This window comes from Aspergillus niger, assembly GCF_000002855.4.
Source record: "Aspergillus niger supercontig An12".
NCBI classification, from domain to species: Eukaryota; Fungi; Ascomycota; class Eurotiomycetes; order Eurotiales; family Aspergillaceae; genus Aspergillus; species Aspergillus niger.
The window spans coordinates 2,474,899-2,490,679 of record NT_166527.1 but is presented as its reverse complement, the minus strand read 5'-3'; the positions used below and the strand labels follow the sequence as shown (position 1 = coordinate 2,490,679).

At 52.0% G+C, this 15,781-nt stretch overlaps 8 protein-coding genes across 8 annotated transcripts; 5 read left to right on the top strand and 3 right to left on the bottom strand.

Moving 5' to 3' along the window:
• Window positions 1-42: 42 nt before the first annotated feature.
• An12g10630 (uncharacterized protein) lies at window positions 43-1,608 on the top strand (the record flags this gene model as incomplete). The annotated part of the gene is made up of 2 exons (XM_001396072.1): window positions 43-175; window positions 245-1,608. 2 exons carry the CDS (start codon window positions 43-45, stop codon window positions 1,606-1,608), a joined length of 1,497 nt encoding a protein of 498 aa, XP_001396109.1.
• A 515-nt stretch (window positions 1,609-2,123) lies between these two features.
• Window positions 2,124-4,053, bottom strand: An12g10620 (uncharacterized protein; the record flags this gene model as incomplete). The annotated part of the gene is made up of 4 exons (XM_059743730.1): window positions 2,124-2,765; window positions 2,999-3,108; window positions 3,213-3,621; window positions 3,688-4,053. The coding sequence occupies 4 exons, from the start codon at window positions 4,051-4,053 to the stop codon at window positions 2,124-2,126; spliced, it is 1,527 nt and encodes a 508-aa protein (XP_059601991.1).
• A 333-nt stretch (window positions 4,054-4,386) lies between these two features.
• An12g10610 (uncharacterized protein) lies at window positions 4,387-5,630 on the top strand (the record flags this gene model as incomplete). Its single annotated transcript, XM_059743729.1, has 4 exons — window positions 4,387-4,642; window positions 4,709-5,074; window positions 5,133-5,270; window positions 5,326-5,630. The coding sequence occupies 4 exons, from the start codon at window positions 4,387-4,389 to the stop codon at window positions 5,628-5,630; spliced, it is 1,065 nt and encodes a 354-aa protein (XP_059601990.1).
• A 554-nt stretch (window positions 5,631-6,184) lies between these two features.
• An12g10600 (hypothetical protein) lies at window positions 6,185-7,312 on the top strand (the record flags this gene model as incomplete). The annotated part of the gene is made up of 1 exon (XM_001396069.1): window positions 6,185-7,312. One exon carries the CDS (start codon window positions 6,185-6,187, stop codon window positions 7,310-7,312), a length of 1,128 nt encoding a protein of 375 aa, XP_001396106.1.
• Window positions 7,313-7,984: 672 nt separating this feature from the next.
• On the top strand, window positions 7,985-9,520 carry An12g10590 (hypothetical protein; the record flags this gene model as incomplete). The annotated part of the gene is made up of 2 exons (XM_001396068.1): window positions 7,985-9,203; window positions 9,270-9,520. 2 exons carry the CDS (start codon window positions 7,985-7,987, stop codon window positions 9,518-9,520), a joined length of 1,470 nt encoding a protein of 489 aa, XP_001396105.1.
• A 236-nt stretch (window positions 9,521-9,756) lies between these two features.
• On the bottom strand, window positions 9,757-10,714 carry An12g10580 (uncharacterized protein; the record flags this gene model as incomplete). Its single annotated transcript, XM_059743728.1, has 2 exons — window positions 9,757-10,432; window positions 10,464-10,714. 2 exons carry the CDS (start codon window positions 10,712-10,714, stop codon window positions 9,757-9,759), a joined length of 927 nt encoding a protein of 308 aa, XP_059601989.1.
• A 301-nt stretch (window positions 10,715-11,015) lies between these two features.
• Window positions 11,016-13,581, top strand: An12g10570 (uncharacterized protein; the record flags this gene model as incomplete). The annotated part of the gene is made up of 6 exons (XM_001396066.3): window positions 11,016-11,747; window positions 11,931-12,141; window positions 12,372-13,016; window positions 13,086-13,248; window positions 13,316-13,468; window positions 13,521-13,581. 6 exons carry the CDS (start codon window positions 11,016-11,018, stop codon window positions 13,579-13,581), a joined length of 1,965 nt encoding a protein of 654 aa, XP_001396103.3.
• Window positions 13,582-13,809: 228 nt separating this feature from the next.
• On the bottom strand, window positions 13,810-15,114 carry An12g10560 (uncharacterized protein; the record flags this gene model as incomplete). The annotated part of the gene is made up of 3 exons (XM_001396065.3): window positions 13,810-14,210; window positions 14,272-14,430; window positions 14,511-15,114. 3 exons carry the CDS (start codon window positions 15,112-15,114, stop codon window positions 13,810-13,812), a joined length of 1,164 nt encoding a protein of 387 aa, XP_001396102.1.
• Between the last annotated feature and the right edge of the window lie 667 nt (window positions 15,115-15,781).

Below are 15,781 nucleotides of genomic sequence, written 5' to 3'. Positions count from 1 at the left end.
GGGCGTCAATCAGATTTACATCTGCACTGATCATTCGCCAGCATGTCCAAGCTTCTCGCCTTGACCAAGGTGCTGCCTGTCCTCGCGGTGGGTTCCTTGGCCGTCGACTACCCCACCATCCCCAAGGACAAGACCACCCCTTACCAACAGCGACTGGCAATCTATGGACCCAACGGTGAGGAACCCAGCTGTCCGTCTTCAACACACCAGAACCACCGCTGACGTTCAGGACCAAATGATTCAGCTGTCTCCGTCGCATGGAACACCTATGAGCAGCTGAACCAGAGCTGTGTCGAGTATGGCACCTCAAGCAGCAACCTGGACTCCAAGGCCTGCTCGACCAAGTCGACCACCTACTCAACCTCGAGGACCTGGTCTAACGTCGCCTACCTGACCGACCTCACCCCGGCCACCACCTACTACTACAAGATTGTGTCCGACAACTCCACCGTGGGGCAATTCCTCAGCCCGCGCACACCCGGTGACACGACCCCTTTCAGCATGGACGTCATTATTGACCTGGGTGTCTACGGCACCGACGGTTACACGCTCTCCTCGCGCAAGGCAAAGAAGTCCGACATTCCCCAGGTCGAGCCCGATCTGAACCACACCACCATTGGCCGCCTGGCTGATACCATCGACGACTACGAGCTGGTCATTCATCCGGGTGATTTTGCATACGCCGATGACTGGTACGAGGATGTTGGGAACTGGCTGGACGGCTCCGATGCCTACCAGTCCATTCTGGAGCGCTTCTATGACCAGCTGGCTCCCATCTCCGGTAGCCGACTGTACATGCCGGGACCAGGCAACCACGAGGCCGACTGCAGCGAGATTCCCTATCTGAACGCCCTCTGCCCCGAGGGTCAGAAGAATTTTACCGACTTCCTGCACCGCTTCGATGCCACCGTTCCCAGCGCTTTCGCTTCTCAGTCCACCAACACCACCGCCCAGGCACTCGCCGAGAAGGCGCGCAGTCTGGCCGTCCCACCCTTCTGGTACTCTTTCGAGTATGGCATGGTTCACGTCACCATGATCGACACCGAGACTGACTTCAAGGAGGCTCCCGACGGCACTGATGGCTCGGCAGATCTTGACTCGGGCCCGTTCGGCTTCAAGAACGAGCAGCTGGAATTTCTCGAAGCCGACCTGGCCAGCGTCGACCGCACCGTGACCCCCTGGGTGGTGGTGGCCGGTCATCGCCCCTGGTACACCACCGGCAGCGGCAACGCCTGCGATGTCTGCCAGGAGGCCTTCGAGGACATCTTCTACAAGTACGGCGTCGACCTAGGCGTTTTTGGTCACGTCCACAACTCGCAGCGCTTCCAGCCCGTGGTCAATGACACTGCCGACCCGAATGGCCTAAACAACCCCAAGGCGCCCATGTACATTGTCGCAGGTGGTGCCGGCAACATTGAGGGCCTGAGTTCCGTGGGTACAGAGCCCTCCTACACGGCCTTTGCCTACGCCGACGACTACAGCTACAGTACTCTGCGCTTCCTCAACTCGACAGCGCTGCAGGTTGACTTTATCCGCTCCACTACGGGCGAGACACTGGACTCCAGTGTGCTGTACAAAGATCATTCCACTCAATTTGTTGTGCAGTAGGTGTATTTGGCAGGATGGAAAAATTATGAAGGGGAGGATGAAGTTGTAGATATGTGTATATATAATGAGGATTGACATGGCTCCTGAGCCCGGGAAGTTGATCGTGACTATAATCTATATATTCAACAATCTCACTGGAAGGCGCGACCCACTGTCTCGAGATACTTACTATTAATACTGTCTTCCTTCCTGCACAGTGCTTTAGAATACCTTGTGAATCTGAATGGCCGGTATTCAACGTGAGTCAGATATCGCCGCATTTGTGTATTCTTCTAGATAGCTGTGGGAAGCCAACCATCTTCCTCACTCAAAGTCGCCTGGATAGGGGGTATTTGCCGGTCACATATGGGCAAAGGTTGACGATCATTGTCTCATTATATTTTTGAAGCATATACTTTGGTCCAATTTATACCGGGACAAGTGGCTCAGCATTGGTCTCTTCCAGGATACAAAGCGAGACAAACACCTATAATCATCCTAATATCGGTTTATTATGATGTAAGAATTCAACAGACTTATTGATTCTTGCTATAGGATAGGTTTTCAGGCGGTGATCCTGGCCCGTCTTCTCTCTCTCTCCCGTCCCAGATGCATCCCTGTGCGACTGCAGCTTGCGCCATAAGCCGGGAGACTAAGATTGAGATCACCCCGTCCTTTTGATAGTCGGTGTTTCTCCAACGTGTGACGACTTTGACTACTACAGCCCAGGCCCGGTCAGTCAGCATTGTCTGTGGTCCAATGCCAATCTGCTCAAGGAGAAAGATGGCAGCATGCCATTGCGGGTATCCCTGGAAGAGCCATGACCACTTCTTGGTGCGAGGGTCGGTCTCGAGCAAATACGCAAATTCCAATATTTCAATGGCTGTCACGAAGAGCTTTCCCCGCTTGAGGTCTTCCACGTCTGAGCGTGCCATCAACGACACCTGCTCTGCCGCGGACATGCCTTCAGGGAGGTGGGCAATCAACCATGATCGAGCAAGAGCCAGGCGGATGACGGTGGCTGTCACCCACTGCAATGGAATTGAGACGTCACAGAGCCCCAGGTACTGCCTCTGCAATCGATTGTGTATCTCTTTCAACCCATGGAGCCTTTTCACCGCGTTCAGTGAGCCGCCTTCATCGTAATTGCTGCTGCTACAACGCAGATCTGAATGAAGCTTTCGATGAAGCACCGTCATTTCACACCGTATCAAACAAAATTACATATCAGTGAAACAAGACCTTTCATCAGGAACCGCACTAGACTGTGGGGATATATCCGAGTCGTGGATATTCAGGGGTAACTTGGTGTTGTAGGTGCCTTCTTTTATTTGAATACCGACCGATAAGCACGAAACTCGGAAGACTGGCAGTCTAACAAGTATATGGTCCACCAGAGCCGCCGCCGTACCTCGGTTTCGAAAGGGCTCAGTCCGGGGTAGGTACCATCGCGATGTAACCCGAGTCCCTGTGCGATGCGATGTATAGCCGCTGTCGTAGCCCGGACGAAGGCGGCATCATCTGCCCCACGCAAACAAGTTAAGAAGAGGGTCGTTGCCTGAAGCACGGCCAGGCTCTGCGACTGGAGGAAATTGGCACGCGCCAATGCTTGCTGTGTGGCAAACCGGTAGTATCGCTGCAGGGATGACTGCCCTGGCTGGATGTTTCAGTACACTGCTCTGGGCTCATGCTGGTAGTGGCAGCAAAGTAGACGGCAAACCTCACAGCCTCGAAAGCCTTGTCATCCACGATAGCCGTTGCACCTGCACTGTTCAAGATGCTAGTAAGCCACGGTTTATGAAAGATCATAGCCAGCGGGGCTACATTCTCCTCGAATAAGTTCCATAAGATACGGTGATGGGCGCTGCTGGGGTAGAAGTCGGACAGGGAAACTGCCATCGACGAATACTGAAACACAAATTGATTCCCGGTCGCCAATTCACACTCCCTGCCGATTGATGCCACTTCTTGCACCGCAGATTCATCCTCCCCCTTCTCGAGACGATGCTTAAAGTGTTCGCTATCTTCGTTCGTCTGTCACGGCTCGCCAAGGAGCCCTGTGTCAGTATCGGAAGTGTTATGCTTGTAAAGCCTACCAACCTGGGTTGCTAGATTAACAAGAACCTGGTGGTTGATATAGTGGATGGATTCTCTGTCCACTAACAATTTCCCATGCTCGCCTTCTACGGCGCCTCTATTGTCTGTCGTCAGGGGATGCTGTTTCGACCTCTGATTCACAGCCTCCAGCTTGTGAGTCAAAACCTGCACCTCCTTCTCCAGGCTCTTCAGCCGCGACACAAGTTGAGCCTTCAGTGGCCGTTTCTTTCGTCGTTGGGCTCGGCCGGGACCTGGGAAGATGCACTCCGAGGCCGACTTGATGCAACTCGCGCAAGGCTGGGATTTGTCACATCGTATCTTTTTCTGGCTACAACGCCGGCAACTACGTGTAGTTGAAGCGCTGTCCATCATGTCCGTATGCGAATAGACATTTGCCTGTCTCGGTTGAAAATAAACACTTGAAAATCCAGTTAATCTCATGCTCCGGATGGACAGGATGTTATGTAAGCAGATACCCTCAGGGCTCGGCATTGAAATGAAGCCCGAGAGTGGCACGGTTAGTCAATCATGGAAGATCATTCATCATTTGGACTTTGGGGCCGAAATAGACGTCACATTAATGATATAACTCAGACAAATCGGGTTCATTAAGTCAGATGATGATCATTATAATATAGACAATGGTTTGCTCGTCCCTTTCACTTCCACTCGCGCCTTTGGAACAGTCATCATTGAAACAACATGGCGCACTCTTCCACCAATACTGCAATCCCCAAAGGCTCTTGGATTTTAGTCACTGGCGTTAATGGCTATGTGGCCTCTCACACGGCGAGCCAACTCCTACGGCAAGGCTACCGAGTCCGTGGAACTGTCCGGAATCCATCCAAGAACCAATGGGTCGAAGACCTGTTCCATGAGAAATACGGTGCCGACCGATTTGAGTTGGTCAAGGTTGAGGACATAACTGTGCCTGGTGCTTTCGACGGCGCAGTCAAAGGTGGGTCTTGCCTCTATTGCGAATTGTGAAAAGTGCCGTATGCTTCTCAGAAGAACTAATCGACAGCCACAGGGGTTTCTGGCGTGGCTCACGTCGCAACCATCCTGGGCCACACACCCGACTTAATCACGGGTGTTATCAGTACCAATCGGAACCTCCTTGTTAGTGCGGCGAGGGAAGATACCATAAAGCGATTCGTATACACCTCCTCATCCGAGGCAGCAACCTTCTCATCCTTCTTGGAGCACCCAGCGGGGCCAAGCATGCCTATATCTGTGGATACGTGGAATGAAGAGGCTATCCGGAGAAGCCAGACTAACACGATGGGTCCGAAGGGAGGCTTCGACATGTATGCCGCCAGCAAGACGCGAGGCGAGCAGGAGATATGGAAGTGGGCTGAAGAGAATCGTCCACGATTCGTTATAAATACCGGTAGGTCAAAAGCACTCCATGAAGTGCCCTAAACCCTGACTAAACCCATGGTATGCAGTCTTACCTTCCGTATGCTTCGGGGCCTCCATTGATGCGAAATCCCAGGGCCATGCGTCATCCTCTGCTTGGCCAGCAGCTATCTTCCGTAACCAATTTGATCAAGTCTGGCCGTTCCTGAGGCACGTCATACCTACAGGTACTATAATTCTGTTTCACAAAAATCGGGCGTTCAAGCTGATGTGGACTGACAGGAGCCTACTGCGTTGATGCGGAGGATGTCGCACTTCTCCATGTGGCGGGTCTCACACTCCCGGACGTGAAGAATGAGCGAATCTTCGCTTTTGGGAACCCTTTTACATGGAACGAAGTCATATACATCTTTCGAAAGGCTTTCCCCGATCGTGACTTTCCAAGCGCACTACCAGGTGCAGACAAAAGGATCCCTTATGACATCGGTCCGGATGCCCGCGCCCAGGATCTACTGAAGGAAATGGGAAAGCCTGGATGGTCTACCTTGGAGGACACTTTGATGACGAATGTGTCAGACATGCTGTAGAATGAGTTCTAGTACTTTTACTTTGGTAAATGCACAGACGTGGAGAAGCCTCCGAAACTACCAGGAATTCGTTCATTCCTTCGAGAGGCTCGTCTTGCTCTGGAGTCAAAACACGTTCCAGCACGGTGTTTCTGTGCGGCTACTTACTGAACCGTACAATGAGATCTCGATCTAGATGTCTTGGAATCTTGTAGAAGTAGATTGGCTGCCTCGGATTGCTTCCTATGAAAACTGTACCTGTTTGGGGCATCGTCTCTTTCTGGTTTTCGGCTTACCTCCACTTTCGGAGTTGCCTCAAATGTGACAAGAGCATTCTTGCCAAATAGGCCAAAAAGAATATATTGCAGGCTGCCAAGCAGATGGGGTGACTCAAAGGTCTCAACATTATGAACCTGGAAGAGTTCCAAGTGGGGCGGTAGCGGATACGATAGTTTCCAAGTCCAGGCTGCAGCTGGAAGCCTAAATAACACCCAGTATTTTAAGCGAATTTTCCCCTTCCAGGGTCTCCTTGTCTCTTTCCAATCATTGTCGCCTCTTTTCATTTCGCAGTAATTATGTCAACGAACGCTCCGAACAGCACCAATCCGTCGTCCCTCGACGCGGACGAAACCATGCGGCAGGCAGTTGATCGGTTCCGCAGGCGCATAGCGGCCGCCAACCAAAAGTTCGTCCAGGACCGCATCGATGAGATTGACGCCCGCGGACTCGCGACTGAGAAAGAGAAAATCCGAATGATGCAGGATTGGCGCCATTTCGGAGACTTGGACCAAGACGGTCCGGACGGTCACAACAGCCCCGACGCCCGCCGCATAAGCGACCAGTTCCGGCAGACGCGAGAGTTGGCGGCAGTGCCGGCGCTGCTGGCCAAGGAGACACGCCCCCTGTTCGCCATGGACGGGGTCCACCCGCCGCGGCTCCGCACGCCAGAAGCCCGCGAAATGTTTCTCGACACCCTGCAGGAAGTATTCCACCGGCAGGCGGAGGAGTGGGCGGCCGCCGAGGAGGAGGATTTAGATTTAGCCTTGGAGCCGATCCCACGCTGTGAGGAGCTGGGCCGGCTTTTAACATATGCCCACGAGGTGGAAGACCCGGACTTTCGCCACTCGGGCGTCGCCCCCTTCGAGGCAGCGTTATTAGTGCAAAGCCGGTATGGAAGCTTCCCCTGTCTGGACACGCAGGAGCAGCGGGACCAGTACCATGCGCGTGTACGCCAGGAATGTGCGCGGCTGCGGGAGTGGCTGGAGGGGGAGAACTCGGACTTGATCAATAAGGCCAAGATTGTGGCCGGTCCGGATGAAGATCTGGAGGTCCGAGCGGGCGTGGTCACGGGCAGCGGCTACGTGGGAGAGTATCCGAAGTGGTACAGCGCGTACCTGTACTGCCGGAAGCGTCTAGAGGAGGATATGGATGGGATCGAATTCCGCGATGAAGGTATCCTGGACGCCCCCAATATCCAGGAGTGGGGGTGGCGCGTGGTGTTTATGGAGGCCGAGGCGTCTCCCGTCTTCGAGCCGCAGATACTCTACGGACGGAAGCCGCGCTTTGACTCGATCCCAGAGTTTTTGGACTGGTACGCGAGCTGGGCGGACAACTTGGATGCCCGCGGGGTGCTCAGTCTCCGCCGGCATCTGAGAAATTGTGATACTGATTGCGAGTCCGATTGTGAGGAGCACTGCTTATAGGAATCTGGTCCCCTTCTGTGAGGGAGGGAATAACACGTTGAGAAAAGAACAATTGGCCCATCGCTCGGTGCTGCTTGTATGTTTTCTCGGAATCTGATTTCGGACAAAACTCATATTCAATGCAAAACATCGTATGCAAGCAGAGAACTTCGAATGAAAGAGGACAAATGTGAGCAAGCTGGGGTGCAATTAAGAGAGCAAGCCTCGGAGAAGTGAATCCTCGCGATTCTCTTTGATATATTCCGAAAATATGTATAGTAGTTGAAAGGCATTTTTGCCATTTATTTGCATTGGCTTCTATCTTTCGTAAGGACTACGTAGTGTTAAGTAGGCCCATCCTTCTAACAAGCGGTCGGCTTGGACACTCATCTCAGTAGCTACAGGCAGCCTTGATGTACCCTTTAATCTCTCATCTCTGAGATGCAATTATTATAGGACAGAACAGGAGATCTTTCAAATCATTATGCCCTTAGGATGTATTTGGTTGACATCCAGTACGAGCTAGTCTTGTTTGGGTACGGACCCTGAATGGACTGGGACCCACTTGGTTCAGGCACGATGGGCTTTAGCTCCGATTCTGCCTGGCCACCTCCTTCCCTATAAATGAGGCTTAGCACCCGCCAGCCGTAAGAAGAAAATTTAAAAAATAGTAAAAATTCGTTCATCCGTAATATGATCATCTCGCAACTCATTCTGGCCCTGCTGTGGTGGTGCGTCTCCACCGCGGCTGGGGCAGAAGAGACCTGCGACAATGCTCCACCCAACGACCCCATCGGCATCGACCTCGGCCATCGTCTTGTCTCCGCCTCCTACGCCAATTCCGTTGACAATTTCACCCTGCTAGGGGTGGTAAATCATGAGGAGTACCAGCGGCAGATTGGGGAACTGTCCTGGGACCACTTTCAGCAATCCGGCCTTGCGAGGCCGGGAAGGGGATCGAGGTCGACACCGCTGGCGCTCCTAGGCAGCGTCCTGTGGAGCTTGTTCGAAGTGATCGATGCGAAAGTCCCCATTAGCAGCAACTCATATGTCATATGGACTCAAGACTCAATCCGCTCCATATCTGACAGTGTCTACGGCACCATTCCTGTCTCTGTTCGAGAAAGGATCAAGTCCTTCCTCGTCTCGCGCGGCCTGATCCAGAAGAAGTTGTCTCTGTCCGACGTCACCGAAACACTCACAGAAGTATTCGCCGAACTCAAGGCAACCGCCCTCGCAGCCCACAGTGTCAACATGACCTGGGCCGTGGTCGGCGTGCCGGACTTCTTCAACGACACGCTGAGAGACACTGTGATTCAAGCTGGGCAGCAGGTGGGAATCACGATCCTCGGGGGCGCCGTACCCCCGCGCTCCTTCTGCACTCACTACCTCAATCCGGCGGTTGACCAGGATGATCGTGTACTGGTTGTTCACCAGGGACAATTCCATTGTGGCGTTCAGCTGTACGACGGGTCACAGCAGCGCCGCCGCCACCGCAGGTCGGGGTACCCGTATCTCCCATTGGTTCCGTGGAGTGGCCAGCGGATCCAACTCCAACTTGTGAATGAGCTTGTTAGTGGTGATGCTCAGTTACAAACGCTGGTTGATGAGGGTGGTGATAAGGGATTTCTGACACAGGCGGTGCTGAAGACAAGGTTGACATTGAAGGGGTACGATCCGGCAGTGGAGCTGTTGCTAGGGCTTGAGCCGTTGCTGGGAGATCAGGGCGGCAGTAACGGAGTTTATGAAGATGAGGAAAGGCTTGACGAACTTCCGATAAATCTAGACTCCTGGTGGGCGCATGGGAGCGTTCCCGACCTGGTTCTCACGCGTAGCCAGATCACGGCAGCTGAGGACGGCTACGTGGAAGTTTTGGCAAACAATATTCAAGCTTACTTGGAAGCTACCGCAGGTATGTCTTCTGAACCACATATCCCGGCATCAATATTAGTGCTGACCTAGCGCTAACAATCTGCAGAGTTGCACAAAACGAGAAAAGCATCGAACCTCGTGAGAGTGGACTACGTAATTGTCTTGACCGATTACTTCGATGGAGAGCTTGTGCATCGCGCCGTGTGGAAGGCTCTCGGGCACGAAGTTCCTATTTTTGGTTCGTTAAAGGAAATCACTATGGTGGCAGAGGGTGCCGCGAGGTTGGCGTGGAAGCGGAGGGAGAATCTGCTGCTGCTGAGGCGGGAGAGTCTAGAGGATAGACATGATGAGCTTTGATGGGAATACCGAACATCTCAGGACGGTTAGGATGTACGATATACCTCACAGGAACCCTTGTAGAAATCATTATATGTACCGAATATCCCTTTTGCAAATTCGTTCCACGACTGTGAACGTGTAGGGCAATTCTGAGAGCCGCTATTTTGCAACTGGTCTCTATTAAAATTATTCGAATAGCTAGATTATTATACACTGTACTATACTTTACACCACATGTGTCCCCAAAAAGTCGGCTATTTTTTAAACCCACTCTCCTTCTTCAACCAGATCGCAAAGTCCATCATCTCGGGATGGATCTCCCTCAACTTCGGAATATCAGCCTTATATCCCTCATTTCGGAACCACTGGAACATATATCCCATATCCTTCATCATGGCCATAAATAACGAGCATACCGGGCGGAACGTCATAGGCAGTGGCCGTCCAGTCTTCTGTTCAAAGATTAACCCCATCCCCTCAAAGGTCAGTTCATCACCAGCAAGTGAAAGCGCTCTGCCCTTGTACTTTTCCGGATTGAGAAATGCTTCAGCTCCAAAGTATCCGATGTCGCTTGTGGCGACAAGTTGCAGCGGCTTTCCCGCCAATGCCATCTTAAAGCATGTGGTGAAAACCTTGCCAAAGAAATCCGGAGTCAGGTTTTCGAAGAAGGCTATCGGACGCAAGACCACCCAGTCCATGTTTCCGCTTTTGCTGCGGTCGACCAGATGATGTTCAATATTATGTTTCTTGATGAAATGGGGTATCTTGGTAGGATTTTGGAACGAGCGCTCCCCACCGCCGCGGTCAACTGAACTGTAGACGAAGAACTTGACCTTTTGACGGATGGATTCGTCTATCAACGCTTTCCCTTGGGTTTCTTCGGCCTTGTTTCCGATTGCCGCCAGTGCAGACACAGTCAATATGGGCGAACTATATACCAAGAACTAATCTAAACACATACCTGCACACTATATACCCCCAGATGGGAGATGTCGTCAGGCGTTGAGCGTTCCGAAAGATGGCACCCGGGTCATCCAGGTCGCCTTCCACTAGCTTAATTTTCGTAGATAGACTAGCCAGCTTCTGGGCAGATGAGGAGGATGGGTTCCTGGTGACGGCGAGGATCTCGAAGGGGGCCTTTCGAAGTAGGAGATTCCTGATGAGGGCACCCCCTTGTTTGCCGGTTGCGCCCGTGATAAGAACGGCAGTCATGGTGACAGGTAAGAGATATTAATGATGTGGAATTGATCCATCTACCTAGGAACCCCTTTATAGATTGTGTATCACAGATGCAAATTTGGTTTATCAGCAATAAAGTTCCGGTCTCATGAAACTTACCCGTATTATTAACGTACGGTAGATTACATCACCCCTTACTTCTCGGGGTTTATTTCAGGCCCGAGATTATCGACACCCCGAATTCAAGATCCCTCGCAGTTCACTTGTGCCCCGTCGCTGTAGACTTTTCATCCTACTCTCTTCCAGGTAAACTTGCAACAGTTCGTATTCCATCATGCCTTCAAATTCCCTGCGCGATAACGTCTCCCGCCGCAAGGATGCCTCTCCCCTCGGCAGAGGCATCTTCATCGGGCTTCGTGCCCTAGATGTCTGGTGGCAACACCATCTACTCACCCGCGGATGGGCTACACGAGCCATCGAAACGCTTGGGGGTCAAGCAGTCTCAACAAGCCATATTATATCTTCTACAAGCTTTACGGGCCTTCAACCTTACTATGGTCTCGTGAACCTGCTCTCCTTTGGCAGCAGCATCAAGCAGATTGCGACCATGATCTTCATTTCCGAGCAAGAGACCCCCGTGGCCTCCGCCATCATTGTCGCCGCATTCAACACTATCGTCAACTCCGTGAACACTCTTCTGTCTGTTTGGGCTGTCACCTCCCAAGTGCCCAGCACCCTATCTTCCAACAAGTCTTCCAACTTCTTACTCGCGAGTCCTCTCGTTGCCGTGGGCGCAGGCGCATACCTCATCGGGATCCTCACTGAAGCAGTCTCCGAATTCCAACGGACAGCTTTCAAGAAAGACCCCGCCAACAAAGGCAAGCCGTATGGCGGCGGACTATTCTCCCTCGCTACGAACATCAACTATGGTGGGTATACTATTTGGCGTGCTGGCTATGCCCTGGTCACTGGCGGCCTGCCTCTGGCGGCTATAAACTTTTCTTTCTTCTTCTACGACTTTGCGGCCCGTGGGGTCCCGGTGTTAGACGCGTATTTGACAGACAGGGTAAGACTTCTTTAACATTGACTAAAAGGAGAAGAAAGACTAATGGTCGTTATCTAGTATGGTGACGAGTACAAGGAGATTAAGTCGCGCGTGAAATATCGTCTCATTCCGGGGATTTATTAAACTTGTCCATAGCAAAGGATTATTGTAGTGCTTTGTTCCAATATAAGTATATTTGAGTAGCTTCTATTTATTCTACTAGTTCATTCTAGTAGATGTTGGGCGTTCCGAATTACGTTGCCTAACCTTCCCTATGTGGTTTTCAGGTCACGAGCAAGAGAGATGCATTTCAGTCTAGTCAAGAAGGAATGTGTCCAGCACACAAACGGTTATCAAGCGTACGCCTCGTCCAGGCACAATCAACCTTTCCTACTATGTATAGAAATTATTGGAAGTAAGAATGTGCCATGTGGGTACCAAGGTACCGGTTCCACCCAAGTTTGAGGATTGACATTCAAATCCACGGCCGCAACAAATGAATCAGCTCGGGGGTTGATATAGCCGCCGGGGGGCGCCAGCTTTACAAACCGGGACCACCAGTAGGTCATATAAAGGTTTCCATTAAGTACTGGACTATAACTACATAGTGAAACATTTTCTCCTCGTACACTTCACAGAATCCAGATTATCACAAACATCAAAGAATTATCGAGATGAAAGTCGGAATTGCAGGAATCACGGGCAAATTTGCCCGCCGCCTTGTCACCCACCTCCTTGACGCTGGTGACGACTCCCTGACTATCAGAGGGTACTGCCGCAGCCCTTCGAAGCTCCCAGACTTCGTGAAATTGTCTCCCAAGCTTGAGATAATTAAGGGCGCCGCGTTTGACCAAGACGCAATTGCCACCTTCGTCCAAGGCTACGACGTTGTTGTCTGCTACTACCTCGGCGATGACAAGCTCACGGTGGACGGCCAGAAGCTCCTCATCGACGCTTGTGAGTCAGCCAATGTTCCGCGCTACGTGGCCAGTGACTGGGCACTGGATTACACCAAATTGAAATTGGGCGAGTTGTTCCCTAAGGATCCCATGATCCATGTCAAGAACTACCTCGATACGGAGAAGAAGAAGGTTTCTGGGGTGCACATTCTCATTGGTGGCTTTATGGAGCCCATCTTCAGTCCCTTCTTCAACATTGTCGATGTTCAGACCAATACCTTCCGGTACTGGGGTGATGGCAATGAGATTATGGAGGGAACGACCTACGATGATGCCGCCAAGTACACGGCAAAGGTGGTCTTGGATCCAGAGGCAAAGGGTGTGTTGAAATGTAAGTCGAGCTCGAATCCAATATTCTTCGTTTACATATAGTTCTAATGAGTTCATTTTTTCGGGTCAGTTGTTGGAGGCCGCGCTACTATCCAGGAAATTGCCAAGTCGTATGAGAAGGTCTATGGTACCCCGGTGACATTGGAGAAACGCGGGTCTCTCGAAGACTTGTACAAGACCATGCATGACAAGCGAATGAAGAGCCCTCAGGATATCTACAGCTATATGTCTTTGTACGTCTACAAAATAAGTCCCTCTTTCAACATATCGGTCATGACTAATAAAAAATTCCTTCCATAGGTTCTTCTACTACTACTGGATCAACGGACAGACCTTTGTTGGGCCGGAGTTGGACAATGCCCGTTATCCGGATGTCCAGGCAGTCGACTGGGAGGGCTTCATGAAGTGCTGGTCTCAGGAGCAGATTGGGACATCTTACTTTGCTTTGAATATGTAGGATGTACTGTTATAGTTTTGTGATTGGCATATGGCCTTGAAATAATAGATTGGCAGTCCAGGTACAACATTCCCATTTTGACCGTCTAGCTGGGTCATTTTCAATCTGAATACAAGAAAAAAAAAGATAAGATACTGGAGGGTTATTTATACTTCCAGCGAGCAGATCAACCCGATCCACTGAGACCAGCATGACCAAGATACACATGTTAAATTGCAAAGCAATCGGATCAAGTTAAGGACCATATACGGGGAGTTTATTGCACCCTGCGTATGTATCGGTATCTGCTTGGACAGTAAACTCCATTATTCCAGATAGCATCTAATTCAGTAAAAGCTCAGTTGCCAACTCCAGAAGCATCCAGCCACCGAGCCAGTTGCCTGGCCCGACCAGCCGCGTCTTCCAACGAGACATAACCTTCGCGGTTGCCCTTGGCAAACTCGATCAGGGTCCGTTGAACAGAGCGGGCCTTGACCGGCACTTCCAACTGCTCCTCTGACCACGTCCATTCCACCGCTTCCACCGTGTCCGTGGCATATTGGTGGATCGAAATGGTCGCCGGGTTCTGGTACGCATCCGCCTGCAGCGAAATCCCCGCGGGCGCCGACAAGCGAATGGCTCCCGCTTCACAGTTCAGCGTCCACGAGAGCGACGGGTCTCCCGGGAAAGGTTGACCTCGCGCAAAGTATGCCACTAGGCTGGCCCCGGGAACTGTATAAGGAGATTCTGGCAGGGACCCTGTGGTCTGTCAGTGCACCGTGCAGCATTTATATCATTGCCTGCTGGCTCCTGGTCATACCATGCACACTGATTAGATCTGGCACATCCGAGTCAACCTCTTCCACGATCTTCTGCGTCTGGGGATCACGAATGCGGATGCGGGGCCGCTGGATCTGAGTACGCGCTTCATCGGTGCCAGCAACTACATCTCCTACGACGGATTGGACATAATCAATCACTATGCTCAGGTCAGTGTCAATCAGCTGCTGCATTGACCTCACCGCAGTGAGCCAGAGGGAGACACGGATCAGGACGAACTATGGCCAAAACCAATGACGATAGGATTGCCGCCGACCTCCTTCTGCGAGAAATACTTCAGGCCCGGAGGCAAAAACTCTCGATCGAGGGTACCGCCAAACCCGCGGACCTCCGTACTCAGCAGACGGCCCAGCTGGCCGGAGCGCAAGATCTCCTTGACTTTGAGCACGGCGGGGGCAAAGCGGCCCTGGAGGCCCACGGCCACCGACGCCCCACTGGCACCCGCCACGGCGAGCAGCTCGTCGACATGGGTCAGCGAGCTGGCAATGGGCCACTCAATATAGACGGACTTGCCGGCGCGAATACTGGCTAGCACCGTCTCAAAATGCTTGTCGACGCGAGTATTGCAGATGACGAGGTCGATGGTGGGATCGGCAGCCAGCTCGTCCGGGTTGCCATAGGCTTTGACGGTGGCCGGGTCCAGCTGGTAGGTGCGGATGGCGGATTCTGCAGCGGCCACACTGCTGTTGCAAAGAGCCGTGATCTGGTAGTGAGAGCGACCGGCGGTGCTCTGGAGTGCTGGCAGATGGGCATCGGCCGCCCAGGAGGTGATGGCGGAGGATGACAGGCCAATTAGAGCTGTGCGAAGGGGCGTAGTGGGCATATTGGCAAAGACAGAAACTGAAACCAGTAGTAGTAGATGAATTCCGTGTAATTTCTCAACATCGCAGAGTGTCCCTTTCCCTGCTCGTGATGCATGATATATAGTTGACGATGAAGTCGGGGGTTTACTAATACATCATGGTGTCTTACGCTTATGCAGGGTGAGATGATTAGAAATCAACAATGGCGCCATCCTTCGAGCACGAGATGTCCCATGCAAGATAACTTTAGTACTATTACAATGGAAGATGTGGTCTAGCAGTGCAGTCGTACTTGATAGTAGTAGTGAGTGATCTGCCTGACGTACAAGTCCGTTCGGGAAGTCTCGGAAGAGAAAAGACATTTCCGCTGGAGCGCGGACTCACCAGCGCGGGCGGGATGTGGATGGGGTCTTTGTTTTGTTTGTGTTGACGGCCGACTGGAGCGGAGGGAACTTACAAAGCAAACGACTAGTTAAGTAAGTAGTAACTAACACATTCCGCTCGGCCTTGTCATTGTTTACCCGATCAAGTGACATCAGTTGCTGCTCCAACGGCAACTCTTCCTCCGCCCGGTTGGGTCGATCGAACTCTGAGATTTGAGTTAAACTCGCACGAGGCGCGGGTTCCACCCACCAAGTTGCATATCCGCGATCGAACGACACGATTCGATCGGGGAGAGAGACATCG